This window comes from Salvia splendens, chromosome 6 (assembly GCF_004379255.2).
Source record: "Salvia splendens isolate huo1 chromosome 6, SspV2, whole genome shotgun sequence".
NCBI lineage: Eukaryota > Viridiplantae > Streptophyta > Magnoliopsida > Lamiales > Lamiaceae > Salvia > Salvia splendens.
In genome coordinates, this window is record NC_056037.1 from 16,963,571 (window position 1) to 16,978,501 (window position 14,931).

Genomic DNA, 14,931 nt, shown 5'->3' on the forward strand with positions numbered 1-14,931 from the left:
CAATCACACAAAAAATTTATTATACTTATTGGACAGTGGATTCAAACCATAAATATAATGACATATTAGAAATACTTGGGGTTATGTTTTATTATTAATATCAATTATCAATCTAAGCCAGATATAATTCAACAAAATCGAATGTGGGAACATGTAAGATCATCTGTAACGAAACTACTGTTGTAATTTAAAATGATTAAATATACCAATTTACTGTATATTGTTTTTCTATGTGGCATAGGTAAAAAGCATTGCATGTGTGACCAGCTGTTGATGAAATACACAAAATGTCAAAAAAGGGACCAAATTGGATGAGTGGATCCTTTTTCCACATTATCTTTCCCAATTTCTCTATTTTTCAATCAATTAATAAAATGTTTAGACACAATTATTAAATTAGTTCAATATATTGGAAATTTCCCGAAGTGAGCATGAATAAAATCAAGGAAATCGGACTTATTTTCTATTTATTTATTTTAAAAATATCTCACACCGTAATCATATAAAGATAAATTTGCGATGATTGAATATCAAGCAAAAATTGGCATTATTATCTTGATTTGACTGATAAGCTGAAAATGCTAATAATCCTCTCTTTATGCATGAATAATTAAATATACGTATATGAGTGATTGGACTGATTATATAGGTTATAAAATAATAGTATGTCCCACTCAAAAAATCCATCGTTCCTTTTTAATTTGTCCAATAAAAAATGTCCACTTTCTATATTTGAAAATAAATCCTTCTTTCCTCTCTCCCCACTAAAATATTCAATACTCTTTTTCTCTTTGTCTATAACAACTCCTCTTAAAATCACGCGTCACTAAAAAATGTAGACATTTTGAGTGGGAAAGTAACAATTCTCTCTCTCTCTCTCTCAAAGAGTTCTGAATTCTCATGAAACACGGTATAAGCAATACCCCCTCCGTTCGCCGTTAAAAGTCTCATTTGAATTCGGCACGGATTTTTAGAAATACTCCATTATGAAAGAAAGTGATTGAAAAAAGATGCCGAAATGTGTGCCTCATTTTTATATATTAGTTTAATAAGTGGAATGTGTAGTCTAACACCATTTATATTAAAAGTTAATTAAAACTCCTAATGGCGGACGACCTAAAATAGTATACCGAAACTCTTAACTGCGGAAGGAGGAAGTATAAAATACACCGTTGCGTTTAAGATTTGGTTTGATGACACTATACAATCTGATACTGATGTTTAACAATACCACTACTTTAAAAACAAGCATAGAGTTAGGAGAAAGAGCAACATTAGATCCTTCCTTATATGGTTTTTATTTTCAGAAAGCACAATCACTAGAAACAGGAAAAGTCAGCAGAAGTTGGCCTCCAGCAAAAGAGTGTTGAATTTTACACATCGCAGCCTCTGCATTCAGACCTCCGAAAATGACTCCACTGTCCGAAAGCCATGACTCTCCGGAAGAGGCCCGTTTCCATCCCGAATGGAGATTATCACCTCCATACCTGCATTCACACGGCAACACCAGTCATAAAACCAGACGAAAAAAATGCTATATGGCACCACCTCAACTAGTCGGTAAATCTAAATTGTGATTAAGGAATCCAAATTGGAGATGTATACAAGGTTTTGACATTCAAGAAAATTTGTTTAGGGGAAGCTGGGAAAGTTACCTGCTGCTTTTGCAGCTGTAGCTTCTGCATAGACGTCAGTCAGGAACAAAATCTCTGATGGATTGTCGACTCCTAGAGTTTCGGTAATGTGCACGTAGGAACTAGTTTCTTTCTTGTTCCTTAGGTAGAACCAAGAGAAATGTCAGCCTAGGCAGAGGACGGGATGCAAGAATATGAAGCCGATATGCCTTACCCTATCGTGGTATCAAAAAACCCACACAAGTATTTCCTGAGATCCCCGTACTTGGTGTTGCCAAACAAGAGCTTCTGAGCCAGTCTGCTCCCACTCGAATATATATACACCTAAAGAAGAGCGAACGTGAGAAAGAGTAACCACAAATCCTGCCTATAAAAGTATCATCTCCACAATGGAGATTATGCGCCTATAAACATTGTCTACCACATAGGCTATCACAGGAATGTTTTTTCTGTTTGCGAGTTTAGCCAAACAAAAATTCCAACAAATTCATGGAGATGGATTCGCACAAGGTAATGCGGGATGAAAGTAATAACCTTTATTCCAAGAGAATGCCACTTCTCGAGAGCTTCAGGAACATCCTCGAATACAACTCCCTCTAACTCGTGATTCAGAAACCCAGTTCGCCATATATGACCCTGGATAAAAAGTAGGTATACAAAATTAAAGTGGATAATATGTCTGCGGAAATTTGCAATGTTCGAAGAAGTTTTCATTAAAAGAACTGACAAGATAGTTTATAGCAGTTAGAAAATGACAGCTTAGTTGTGTATTTAGTTAGCTTACGTGGCAGGAAGTTAAGAAATGAGCTGTGTAACATCCTTATAAGCATGAGTGAGAGCGAAGGGTTATCATGAATGAAACTATCCAGTTATAGTTCTAAATTTCTCCACCATTAAGCTTTAGCTCAGACTTCGACGAGACAATTTGTAATATTTATTACAGGTCAGTGACATTTTCATAATTCTTTTTTTGTTAAACAATTTTTCAGCAAGTATTTATAAACAAATAGTTCTATCCAATAACAGGACACGCTAATGGGACCAGCATTCGCTCATTGGACCACATTTCTAGTTGCCCGTTTTGTTTTCCTGTCTAATAATTCTGTATAGAAGAAGAAGTACTGCTTACTTGTAATTGTTTCAAGGCAGTAATTTTCCTGTCAGCTGTAATCATCGCCCTCACATTCGCAACTACAGCACCAGTTATCTCCTCTTTTCCTCCACCAACCCGAATGGGAACAGCACCAGCAACGCCATTCTTCAAGTCTTCATCTACCTGATTCCACAAACGCCGTAAGGCAATGGACAAGCAGAAACTACTAGTTGTCAAATGGTCAGCTTACTTGTGCGCAAAGTAGCTTAATATCATCTTGTGTTTCTGCAGTATCATACGTCAGCACCAAATGCTTTTCTATGTTTTCACGAGCATATGGAAAGAGGACATCTGCTACAAATGATATGGGAGTAGTAGTTCCTTCGATGTCCAGTACAATGCACTTCTGCAATGAAAATGCGTAATCAGCTGAATGTGTCGGTTCATGACAAAAATTCACTAAAAATATACCCTCAGTTGTCCACTGCCACCATTTGAAGAAAGGGTGCCCCTGTTTGCAGAGAGTTCAGCATTCCTGAGGCTCGACTGCCCTCCACCAGGATGATGAATGGGACCGTGAGACGGGGTTGACCAGTCCAAACCTAATTGATGCAGTTTAATAGCAGCATCAAATAGATAATGGTAGCATTCAGCCTGGAAATCAACATTTGTTGTGAGGTAAAACAATAATCTAACCAATTTCCAGCAGAAATCATAAACATAGTATAAGTAGTTCTATGATGATGACTCTCATATAAGATCAAGGCAAAATAGAGTACAGATTCAACTTTTGTTCTAAAGGAAAAAAAAACTTTAAACTGATACCTGAAAGAATTAAAATTCTTGAACAGAAGAAATAATTTTTCTACTTGGATAATTTATGATTACCATCTAATACGAAAATAAGAATAAACTCTAGGTACACTTTTCTTTGTTTTGTTATACTGATACAAGAATCATATCTAGCATACTCACCTGTGTTTTAGCACTGATCCATGAATCTCCCCAGACGTATATTCCATGGTTGCGAACTAGGACTGCTGTGGTCTTTGGGTATGCTTTTATCTGTAATATAAGGTAAACATATTTAAGTTAAGTTTTGACTATTACTACCAACTCCACAGAACAAGCTTTAGGTAATATTGTTCATTTGGTTTATTGGTTTCCGTAGAATCAGTACATAAATGAAATATCACAGCCATAACAGAGATATGCAGTAAAGATAAGCAGATCTTCTTGGTTTCCGTTCTTCAACAATAAAGATGAAAAAACACTCGTATTGGTCAAAAGACACTTATTAGCGTGTCCACACCTAGCGGGCATGCAGTAAGGTCGATATCAAGAAAAAAGAGAAAAGAAACCATACTGCTATTGCAAGAGATTCCGTAAGCTCTCTTTCATGAGCAGTATTTTCTATGATTGGAATTACAAGTTCATCATAGTAGCCATGCCCTTGAATTCCTTTGATCATTTCCATATGAGTTATCTGCAAATAGAAAGATAAAGAAGGACAGCATAAGCATATATAAGTATATCAGAAATTTCATCTTCGTTTTCATTTAGGATCGAACATCGAAGACTCATACATGAAATTCTTTTGCTGATGGATTGAGCATTGTTACAAGGCAAGATTCCATTCCATGGCTGTGGATGACAGAACCTGCATTACGCATTTCATATGTCTGCAAAATGCAACAATATTGCTTTTTCAAATTCATTGTTGATATCTTGTGATAAAACCTACGACTAAACTCAACCTTTATAGCATATTACCAGATCTCAAACCATACACGCATTTCCGCATATGTAAATTGTGCATATACATGATTTAACCGTTCACTTTCATGCTCGAACAATTCACAACGACTAATAGCCTAGTTAAAAAAGGCAAAAGGGAACATTCAAACTCAAATACATCATTAGTTTCAAAACATTTACCCCCATTTTTTCACATGATCACCAGCCCTAAATGGCTACACCTAAACAAAATCAAACATCCACTGATAATGATATCATATACTCACTCCGTCTCTGTAAAGTATGAACTATTTCCTTATTAGTCCGTTCATGAAAAGTATGAACTTTCTAATTTTGGAATAGTTAAACAACACATTATCCATACACATCATTTTATTTCCAACTTATATCATTACACTACACAACTAATGATGTGGAGCCCCCTCTCCACTAACACTATATACACTACCCTTTATTTACTTTAGAACTTTACCAATTATACATTAAAACTCGTGTCGAACCAAATGTTCATACTTTTCAGGGACGGAGGGAGTAATTCACATGACCTTCAAGAACAATGGACCACAATCAGAACATTTAGGAGGCTTATTCGGCCATGGCTTCGACAAGGGCTCAGACAACACAGTCCCATCTGTGGACAACACATACATGTCTTCCTCCATCATCCTCTCCTTCTGCACACCTACAAATCAAAACACCCAAATCAATTAAACAACCAAAGCAATCAAACACACAATCATCATTCCAACAATATCAATTAAGCATAAAGATCGAATCTTGGCACATAATAAGTATGCACCTGATGGTGACATGACGATGAGCTGTTGGGGTTTGGGAACAGCATCGTCGTGGACTTTGATTGTTATGCTGCCGCCGGTGCCGGAGACCCAGCCGAGGTGGTAGAAGTGGCGGCAGAGCTCAGCGATGAGGGCCTTGGTCTCTTTGACCTTGCTGCCCTCTAAATAGGCGTGCGATGTTGTTGTGGTGGCCGTTTTGGCAGCTCCGTTTATGGCATCCATGGTTCTATCTCAAGGCGTCTCGACAGTGTCCGCCGCCGGTTTTGCTTTCTGATTGTGTATTAAAGGTCGTATGTGACTAAGGTTGGACTCTTGATTAGAGTAACATTTTCTTTAAAATATCACTAAAGATTTGGAGAATATTTTACTTTGTAGGATTAGGCGAATTTCAGAATTATTGGACCTTATACTTCATCCAACTAAGCTCATTTGCGTCTTAGTATGTCCAAAAAAATTATTTCATTTTTAAAAATAAAAAGTCTTTCTCTCATACTTTAATCACTTTTTTATATACTTTACCTACATTTTTTCCCTATTTCTCTCCATACCTACTTTTTCTTATTCTCTATTACTTTACCAATTTCTCATTAAAACTCGTATCGTCCACAAATAAGACTATTTTTTGTTGATAGAGGGGTATTAGTATTACCTTTAACTCCATCTTTTAATTAAGTGACCGCATATGCAACCCTTCATCCCTTTGCCATCTCTTCCATTCACTATTCATGGGACCCGCGGTTTAATTTATATTCATTTTATATATTAATTTATTTTGTAAAACTTATTTAAATAGTAAAATTTTGATTTAATTAAAATATACAAGATTTATTAAAAATAAAATATTCACATACAAATTCAATAATAATTTTAAAATAATATTCGAATTAAATTCAAAATTCATAAGTCGTACTATTTAATTTATATTCATTTTATAATTTAATTAATTTATTATGAAACATAATTAAATAAAATTTTAATTTTGTTAAATTCACATTAAATCATAATTACAAATATTATTCAAATTAAATTCATTTTATCACAAAAATATAAATATACTATTAGAAAAAAAGGATCCAATAAAATGAGAAAAGTACTATTATAGTTAAAATTAAAAACAAAATGTTAAGATGTCCCCAAAATTTAAAACAAACAAAAGTCAAAATTAATAAAAGAATATGTGATACGAGACGTCCGCAATGCGTGGCGCTCTGTCTCGCCCACTTCCCCTCCATAGTGAGCCCCTTTGCGAGACGAGAGGTCTACAACGCTAACTCATCTCGGTGAGACATGTCTGTGCCCGCAACGAGTAGTGTTGCAGGTGCCCCAAACAACAAGGTGGATGCAAATTCTGTCCCTAACAACAAGGTGGATGCAACTTCTTTAGATGATCTCATTCTTGTTAGCAACATCCAAACCATCATAGTCTAGCGTCAACCTCACATATGCCTTCTTCCTACCATCGGGCCTGATGAGGGTGTTAACCTTCTTCATCTGAATGTCGTACATTTTCTTGATGACACTCTTGATCTTCATCTTGTCAGATGTCGACAATGAATACTAAGGTATTGTTATCGTCAATCTTTTTCATGGAAAATTACTCATTGAGTGGGTGCTTGAGAATCTAGTAGTGATCAAGCTTGCCGCGAGGGGCAGCTCTAATCCGAGGATACTTAGGGGTTCTTTTCTTCGTTAGTGTTTTGGATTGGTCGAAGTAATTTTCATGTACATCTTGTAGACCTTCCTCTTGAAGGTACTTGGGCCTTTGCATTAGAATTTTTCGAATCATCGGCTTTAGCTGAAGCGATGTCGAAATGAAGCAATCTCCGCTACTCGTGGAGGGGAGAGGAGTTCTAGGGTTTTTTTGGCGGGAGGGTTTGAGAAAGACATATATGTCTTGCCACCATGGAGCAATCAAGGAGTCCCCCACCCAAATGATACTTCCTCCGTTCCAAGATATTAGACTCATATACCACTTTGGGGTGTTTCAACATACTTAGCCATTTCTATTTATAGTAAAAATTTACTTTATTACTAACCTCACTTATACCACTAAACAACACCTCCTAAATTCTTGTGCCAAAAGAAATGAGTCTAATATGTTGGGGCGGAGGGAGTACTTCATTGAGAAGGAACACACAATCAAGGTACTCAATTGGAAATATCGCTAGAAAAATGCGGGGTTGCCGGTGATACGAAATTAGGTGGGAAAGAATCATAAGAGAAGGATAACATTTGAAAACATAAATAGTGGCCTACTTATTACTTGTGATGATAGGCAACAAATTGAATAGCTCACAAAGAACTTCACAATTAAAAAAAGAGATAAAGATTTGATTGTGAATAAACACCCATATCCATATATTTTTATTCTCCGTTTCATGTATTTTTTTGCTTTTGTAACATTAATTTTATGTTTTCACAAGTTGTTATTTTTGAATTACTATATTTTAAACAAATAATTTCATAGTCATATTTCTAAATAATTATACAATAAGATTAATCTTTAGATAGATCATTTTCTTCCACCAATATTAATTTTTAAATAAGTTTTAGCTATTCATACACATATTTTCTTACAAAACCCCAAATCCCAAAATACTCAAAAAATTTGATAATCTATTCTCTTTATCTATCAAGCACCACTCCATCCTCTTCATCTTCTTCTTCTTCCGCTCCTTCACTCTCTTATGCAAAAATGTCGCGCGGAACAGACAAGCTGATGCGGAGCATCCAGAGATTCATGGACTCGCAGTACAAGAACTTGTCGCGCCGCTACGGCCACCAATTCATGGACATCCTCGAATTCCCCGTCAAAGTCGTCCTCGCCCCCTTCACTCTCCCCTTCGACATCGCCGGCTCCGTCCCCCGCGGCTTCGGCATCCCCGAGTTCATCTCCAAGCTCTCTTACTCCGCCATTTTCGTATGCCTCTCCCCTCTTCCACTTCAATTCGAATCAACCTTATCTTAATTTTGGGTTATTTGCTTACTCAACATTTGTTCCTTTCTCTTTGGATTAAAGATAAGATTTTTAGCTTGTTACGTTTACTGCTCTGATGAATTCCAGTTGGTTTCAGGCAGTTGCTACTCTTGGGACTTATGATATTGCAATCGAATTGGGAAAGAAGGTTTTATGTCAGAGGTTGCCTTTTTAGCTCACTTGATAACTCCATTCCTTTTAATCTGGCTTGAGAAGGTTTCTACCATTTTACTATATCCCGACACATTTCTTAGTCGGCATGGGATTTTAGGAGGTGTTGGATAATGTGTTCAATTGGAGAGCAAGAAGGTAGATGTGAGTATTAAATGGAGAGAGAAATAATGTTGAATGTTTTAATTGGAAAGGGAAAAAGTGGCTGAATGTATTAATTTTAGTTGGGACGGAGGGAGTACTATAATTCTTTGATGTTACAAGTAGATGTATTTTTGTACATCTATCTATGCTTGTCTCACACTCACACTTCACAATCACCTCATCCAACATGTGTATCTGCTTTTGTTTTCAAATGTCACAAACTCACAGTTTCCATGTTAGTGAGATTAATGCTTGGTGTATTATGTGTTGTGTGTTTTCTATGGTGCTTTACTGTTCAACTTTAGGGAAAAACCACTAATACTAGTTCATATACTCCTTGTCAACTCGGTGTCTTATAGCTAGCTACACATGTTGATTAAAAACTAAACCCTCAATCTTTGAAATGCAGGAACTGTCGAACTTGCTGTGGTTGGCAGGCTATGCAGTGCACCATGTGCAGAGGCTCTGGAAGGGTGCAATACCAAGTAAAGAATTATACTTTGAGAAGGTAGCCCAACGCTTAAAAGCGTAATGAAGCTGAAAATGATGAAGTATACAGATTATAAGATTCTTTACCTGTTTAATGTTGGTCATGGCACTGGAAATTTTGTATTCGAACAGTCAGTTTCATCAAACATTTTCATATTTCAGTTTCTATGTATATCCATGTTTCCGTCTCTTTGCTTGTCATTTAATTATTTCATGATGAGTTCTTGTGCTCTGCCATATATAGTAATTAGTAAATAATAGGAGTAACTAGTAAGTAAAGTACAACTTGATGTTGAGCCATCACACAGATACAGAATTCAAAAGTTTTAATTGACTACTCGTCTTTGGTGATTCTCTCCATGTACTTGATTATTTGATGTTATTTATTATTTTTGTGAATTTTGCATCTCACTTTGTTAGCAGATACTTCAATACTGTGTTATTGATAACTTTTGCAGTGGTGAGAAGGCAACAGCTGAAAATATTGCTGATGCAGTCGCTGATAACCGAGCTGAGTTGGTTCACCTTCCTTCGAGTCTCAACCACTTACCCTTGCCATCTAAAGAATGTCCAGATTGTAATGGATCGGTATGACTTAAAATTATAGTAGTATATTGCAACTTTGCTCGTGAGTGTTTCCTTACTGTATCCTTTGAGACTGTAGGGAACTCTTTTAATTTTATATATGATCATATTTTTAATAGTATCATATCTTTGAACAGTTATATGATGATAAAATGATACATCTGGTTTTAGGTTCTTGCACCAATACACTTGCTTGGGCCTAAACTTTACAAGCTTTACAAGGGTTTTATCCTTGGTGTTTATCATTTTTTCGGTCCCAAATCTTTATTTGCAGGGGGTCATAAAATGTCCAGAATGCAAAGGCAAGTCACCAATAAGGATATCTGCAGATGATGTAAGATTTGCTGCCATTATGTTCTCATTTATGGAAAGATTTACTGATTTTGTGGTAGTTTAAATTTTAGTCGCCTGCACATGGTATTACTGATATATTTGTTGCTTTAGCTCATAGCTTTCTTTGTTATGTTATTCCACTTCCGACTTTTTCAGATAATGGAAACCCCATGGAAAGCTTATAGCATCATGCGTAAGATGGATTATCCTTACGAGGTCAGTGGAGTATTTAGTTTTCTTTTTCCACATTAGATGATTTCATTGCTTTTTTTTGTTGTTTCTGATGTTCTCACAGTCTAGAAACTTTGAGTTGTTGTGTTTTAAGAAAATGGAAGTTAGCCCTTGTGGTACATATGCCATGCAATGCATACAAAGCATTGTAAGGCAGATGTCTATCAAAATCTAACTTTACTACTCAAACCAAGCATATATTCCTATGGAAGGGTCCAAAAATCTAAAAGCCCAAAAGGCCAAAAGATATGATAATATAATACTCCATCCGTCCCACAATAGGAGTCCTATTTGGTTTCCGCCCGGGTTTTAAAATGTAAAGAAAAGTGGGTTGAATAAGTTAGTGGAATATGGGCATACTCCCTCCGTCCCATCACAAGTGATCAACTTTCCATTTTGAGTTGTCCCATCACAAGTGATCAATTTCCTTTTTTAGCTAAAAACAAAAGTTCAACCATCTCTTACTTTATTCTCTCTCTTACTTTGTTCACTCTTTCTTACTTTATTCTCTCTTTATCTGTCTTACTTTTTCCTCTCTCATACTTTACTCTCTCCACCTTAACTCAATATATATCATTTTCTTAATTCCCTTGTCCAAAAGAAATCCATCTCTTGTAATGGGACGGAGGGAGTATTAGTTTTATTATAAAATGTGAGTGGAATAAGTTGGTGTTATGTGGGGCCTACTTATCATTTATAGTAAAAGTGAAATATGACTCTTATTGTGGGACGGACGGAAATTGCAAAACAAGACTCTTATTGTGGGACGGAGGGAGTAAGAAAAAATAGAACTTAAAAAATAGCACTAATCACTAGCATCAGAAATCATGTAACTTATAAATTCATTATTTTCTTCCCACATTGTAATATTGTATTATGTTCATATGCTTATGACAGCGGAGCCATGTTCCTGGAAGAAAGAAGTTGGGATTTTGTGATTTTGCTTGATTTAATCTTTTACTTATGGTTCTTGCCACATAAGTTCTGGACAGTAGTGATGTAGATAGGTAAAAACTAAAACGCGAGATCTATAAATCAAATGTTTGATCCTTGGGATATCTTTGGATCCTCAACTAACCTCGCCACCCCGTCAACACCACACATAACCGTTCCTGTCCATGATATTGGATGCCGCACTGTAATTAAAGAAGTATTCTTAGTTGAACATGAAGCTTTGCTTAGAATCTACATGCTGCCAGCTGGCTTACCTGTTTTGTTTACTTGTGCAGCATATAATTCATAGTATGAAGGACCCAAGCATTGGTGCATTCTGGTTGATAACTTTGCCTCAGATTGTTGGAGGTTTTGAATATGATGAAGACGTCAAGCAGAAAATTTGGTGGGAATACAAGGTACCAGTTTTCTTTTTTGTTAAAACTTTGTTTAAATCAATTGAATATGCTCAAAAGGTTAGAAAGCATGTGAATAGTCTCGAGCTCCTCAAATTTCCCAAACAAAAATTTGTGGTTTTGTGTTCTTACCTATCAAACTCCATGAGAAAGACTACTCTTATGCATTGATAAAAAAATCATCATCTTACTTGGGGCTTAGACTTTAAGCAGCCTTGGTATGGACATATGCAGCCTGCCTTCTCCTGTTTCCTTGTGTATGTTACAAGTTGTTGCTTTTGCCTTGAAGATAAAACACAAACTGCTATCATACTGAGCTTCGACTTCAAATTGTCATGGTGATCTTTTTGGCTATGAGCTGTGGGATTTGGTCTTTCTGATTTGTTCTGTATATTTTTGTTTTGTATAGTTTTGTGATAATTTGTGTCATGGTTTAGGAATCTAGGCGGTATGACCAACTCCGAGATGAAGTAACCAAACGGAAGCCTGGGTGGGAATATTTGCAAGAGGTAGGATAATTTTCTACCTAGTCCACGACAACCTAGGAAAGTTGGTAGGCATTTTAGTCACCCTGCTAACTGTATCAACTTGGCAGGCATTAATCTCAATTGATCCCATCCGTGCCAAGGATGATCCCGTCATTGTGAGAAACATTCCATACTACAAGGCTAAGAAAGCTCTGGAGACAGAAGTGCTAAAGTTCAATCCACCCCCGAGACCTGACAACTGGGGGGTATGTATGTTTTTCTTGAGTTCTATGGTCACCATTGCACATAGAATCAGAACGTATAGTCACTATAGTGTAATTGTTGATGTCAATGTTTTTCTACTGTTACTCTTGAGAATGTTGCACAAATATTGTGTTTTTCTTAATGACTAAAGAGTAATTGGTGTTGTAATTTCTAGCAGAAGCATATGACACTCGCACGTTCATAGCCCTTTCCCCATCTCTCGCTCTCTCATGTAAGCATATTTGCAGGACTTGGACCTTCCACTAAATGCGTCTTCTTGGACTGATGAAGACCTGAAAGACCCGAAAAAGCTCTATGAGATGACCGTTCTTCTTAATGCACAGAGAGAAATTGCTGACAAGATATTGGATGCGCAGTGGGAAGCAAAGTGGCGTGAAGAGAAGGTATTTCGCTGATCCTATACCTCTTCATATCCATATTCGTTGAACATGACAGAACGGTTTGCTTCTTTTCATCCATGCTACTTGTTTTGGTTACTGATTGTAGAAGCCTATATCAGGCGCAACAATTTGGCTAACGAGACTCAATCTGCAGATAAACGAGATGCTGAAGGAGAGGATAGAACCATACTTGCAAAACATCAACAATAGTGTTCTTCCGAAGCCAATATTAGTGCAATCCCAGCAGAATCAAAACCAGAAGGTTTGGCAAACCTCCCTCCTTTGTTTATTGTAGCTCGTCATTCTTCCCTTCCCTCCGATCATGAGACCTGTAAACGAGCAGCTAATTTGCGTTGTTTGGTGCAGCAAAATCAGGATAGGCGATGGTGGCGGCTGTTTTGATTGGTGCTTCTCTCATTAATTAGCTTGCAAGAATGGATTTGAAATGAGTTGGCCAATTTGCTACTTCACCCCCACATTTTGTCCTAAACAATCTATATTTTGAGTTTATTTTTCAGATTTTGATGGCTAAATGGAAATAATTACCCCTATACTAATATTGTGAAAATCCTACTAAACATTATTTTTAGTTTTTAAAAAAATTATCTTTAAATGTAACATAGAAAAAACAGTTTCCTCCAAAAAAGATGGAAAAAGTACTTGAACAAAATATTGAAACAAATTAAATGACAAACAAATCCAGATAATTAAGCTCAAAGGGTAAGATGTCAATGGAAATATATGTTTCTGTGTACGTAATTTAAAGCCTTACAAACAGGAAAATTAACATGTGTAAATAAATACATAAATCCAACACTGGAAAAACAGATTTACCCAAAATACCATGCAAAGACTCAAATACGAAACATAAAACGAAATAAAACGCGAAAAATATCATTCAAACGGTACTTCTAGCGCAGCTAGTAACCCTAGTGCAACCGCGGTTGTAGGGGTTGGCGGCCTCGTGTTGGCGGCAATTGTAGTAGGATTGCCCTCTCTTATCGCATGGTACCTTGTTACGGGCAAGGGCGCCATAGCTAATGTATCCGGCCGAACCTAAGTGGCGCCTGATAGGATCATCCATCATCATTTCTTGGTCTAGGTGTTCCATCGAATCCGCCACCAGCCCCTGCCCCTGCCCCATACCGTAGTAGGAGCCCGAATGCGCCCCAGTGGCTAAGGCAGCCACCGCTGCCGCTACGAAAATTAGATGCACTTGCAAACTCATTATATTGCTAAAATAATTGGTCTCCTTTCTCTTGATGCTTTGCTCTAATGGTTGTATTTTTTTCTTTCTTTGTTGAGTCTGATTGAAGGGTGGGAGAAAGGCTTGGTTATATTAAGGCAAATTATGAGGAAAATTATTGTGGCTAACCGCAATTTTTTGGGGTTTGAAAATGGAGCGCTAGACATAACTTTAGGTCCCATTTGTTATGTTAGTTTTACATTTTATAATTTATTATAGTAGTTAGGAAAAACAGGAACTATGGAGGAAAATATTAGTGCTATTATTAGCATGGAATAAAACTTGAGATTTTAGGCCTTGGGGTTAATTCTATTAGTATTTAGAGCTCTTATTAGGTCCCAATAATACAGAGGAAACATAATTGTTGGTGTTACAATTGCAGTTCCCTACTTTTCTAACAATATTTCAAATAGGCCAATGAGTATCTTTATCAAAATATAAAGCTAGTTGAGCTCAATAAGAAAAATTAAGTTTGGATCAAAATCGACTTCAATTTAACACAAATTTGAATTCTTATTGAACAATGTTATGTGTGATTCGTCTAATTAAACTCAGCCATAGACATAATATGCAAGATCCAGATGAAAAGAGAGTGTTGATAGCAATTAAAAACCTCAAAGAGGAACAGTCACAAATTTATCATAGACATTAGAATGACAGAAGGTCATATATTAGTAGGTTTGTGTGTTACATGCCAATAATGTTAATTTTGATTTTTTGGAAGTTTATTTATATCTGCTTGATATGGAGCCTATAAGAAAATAATTGATGCTAATATATTTTCTATTATAATTTTAATTTATTTCTTTTATACTAATACATATTTTCTTTGAAATATGTTTTTAAGTATTATTCGAATTAGAGTTCTCTATTTTGCTTATAAATAAAAGTGTTGTCTCTTTATAAAAGCATTCTAAAAATTATATAGTGAAATCTCTAGTTTGACATCGCTCCCAGATGTAGATACACACCATATCGAACACGGTAAACAT

At 36.2% G+C, this 14,931-nt stretch overlaps 2 protein-coding genes across 3 annotated transcripts; one reads left to right on the top strand and one right to left on the bottom strand.

Annotated features, from left to right (window-relative positions):
• Window positions 1-1,138: 1,138 nt before the first annotated feature.
• On the bottom strand, window positions 1,139-5,651 carry LOC121806324 (probable bifunctional methylthioribulose-1-phosphate dehydratase/enolase-phosphatase E1 1). Its single transcript, XM_042206321.1, has 12 exons — window positions 5,285-5,651; window positions 5,031-5,167; window positions 4,314-4,409; window positions 4,094-4,213; window positions 3,703-3,792; window positions 3,199-3,381; window positions 2,978-3,133; window positions 2,764-2,910; window positions 2,169-2,270; window positions 1,849-1,958; window positions 1,656-1,774; window positions 1,139-1,487 (listed from the first exon to the last, which is right to left on the bottom strand). Exons 1-12 carry the CDS (start codon window positions 5,502-5,504, stop codon window positions 1,396-1,398), a joined length of 1,572 nt encoding a protein of 523 aa, XP_042062255.1. The 5' UTR covers window positions 5,505-5,651; the 3' UTR covers window positions 1,139-1,395.
• A 2,220-nt stretch (window positions 5,652-7,871) lies between these two features.
• Window positions 7,872-13,244, top strand: LOC121809768. Of its 2 annotated transcripts, XM_042210564.1 has the most exons (12): window positions 7,872-8,202; window positions 8,357-8,421; window positions 8,984-9,082; window positions 9,522-9,651; window positions 9,923-9,982; window positions 10,138-10,197; window positions 11,442-11,564; window positions 11,999-12,070; window positions 12,157-12,294; window positions 12,541-12,696; window positions 12,848-12,955; window positions 13,060-13,244. In XM_042210564.1, exons 1-12 carry the CDS (start codon window positions 7,978-7,980, stop codon window positions 13,093-13,095), a joined length of 1,272 nt encoding a protein of 423 aa, XP_042066498.1. In that variant the 5' UTR covers window positions 7,872-7,977; the 3' UTR covers window positions 13,096-13,244. The 2 variants fall into 2 exon arrangements, with proteins under 2 accessions (XP_042066498.1, XP_042066499.1); XM_042210565.1 differs by lacking the exons at window positions 7,872-8,202; window positions 8,357-8,421 and adding an exon at window positions 8,550-8,568.
• Window positions 13,245-14,931: the final 1,687 nt, after the last annotated feature.

What these genes read in the sequence shown, in the direction of transcription:
- LOC121809768 (XM_042210564.1), top strand. Translation starts at nt 7,978, where the DNA reads ATGTCGCGCGGAACAGACAAGCTGATGCGGAGCATCCAGAGATTCATG. An exon ending in CGAGACCTGACAACTGGGGG is followed by an intron (nt 12,295 to 12,540) that starts GTATGTATGTTT and finishes GCATATTTGCAG; the next exon opens with GACTTGGACCTTCCACTAAA. An exon ending in AGCAGAATCAAAACCAGAAG is followed by an intron (nt 12,956 to 13,059) that starts GTTTGGCAAACC and finishes TGTTTGGTGCAG; the next exon opens with CAAAATCAGGATAGGCGATG.
- LOC121806324 (XM_042206321.1), bottom strand. Translation starts at nt 5,504, where the DNA reads ATGGATGCCATAAACGGAGCTGCCAAAACGGCCACCACAACAACATCG. An exon ending in CATCAGCAAAAGAATTTCAT is followed by an intron (nt 4,214 to 4,313) that starts GTATGAGTCTTC and finishes TTCTATTTGCAG; the next exon opens with ATAACTCATATGGAAATGAT. An exon ending in TTAAGCTACTTTGCGCACAA is followed by an intron (nt 2,911 to 2,977) that starts GTAAGCTGACCA and finishes TTGTGGAATCAG; the next exon opens with GTAGATGAAGACTTGAAGAA.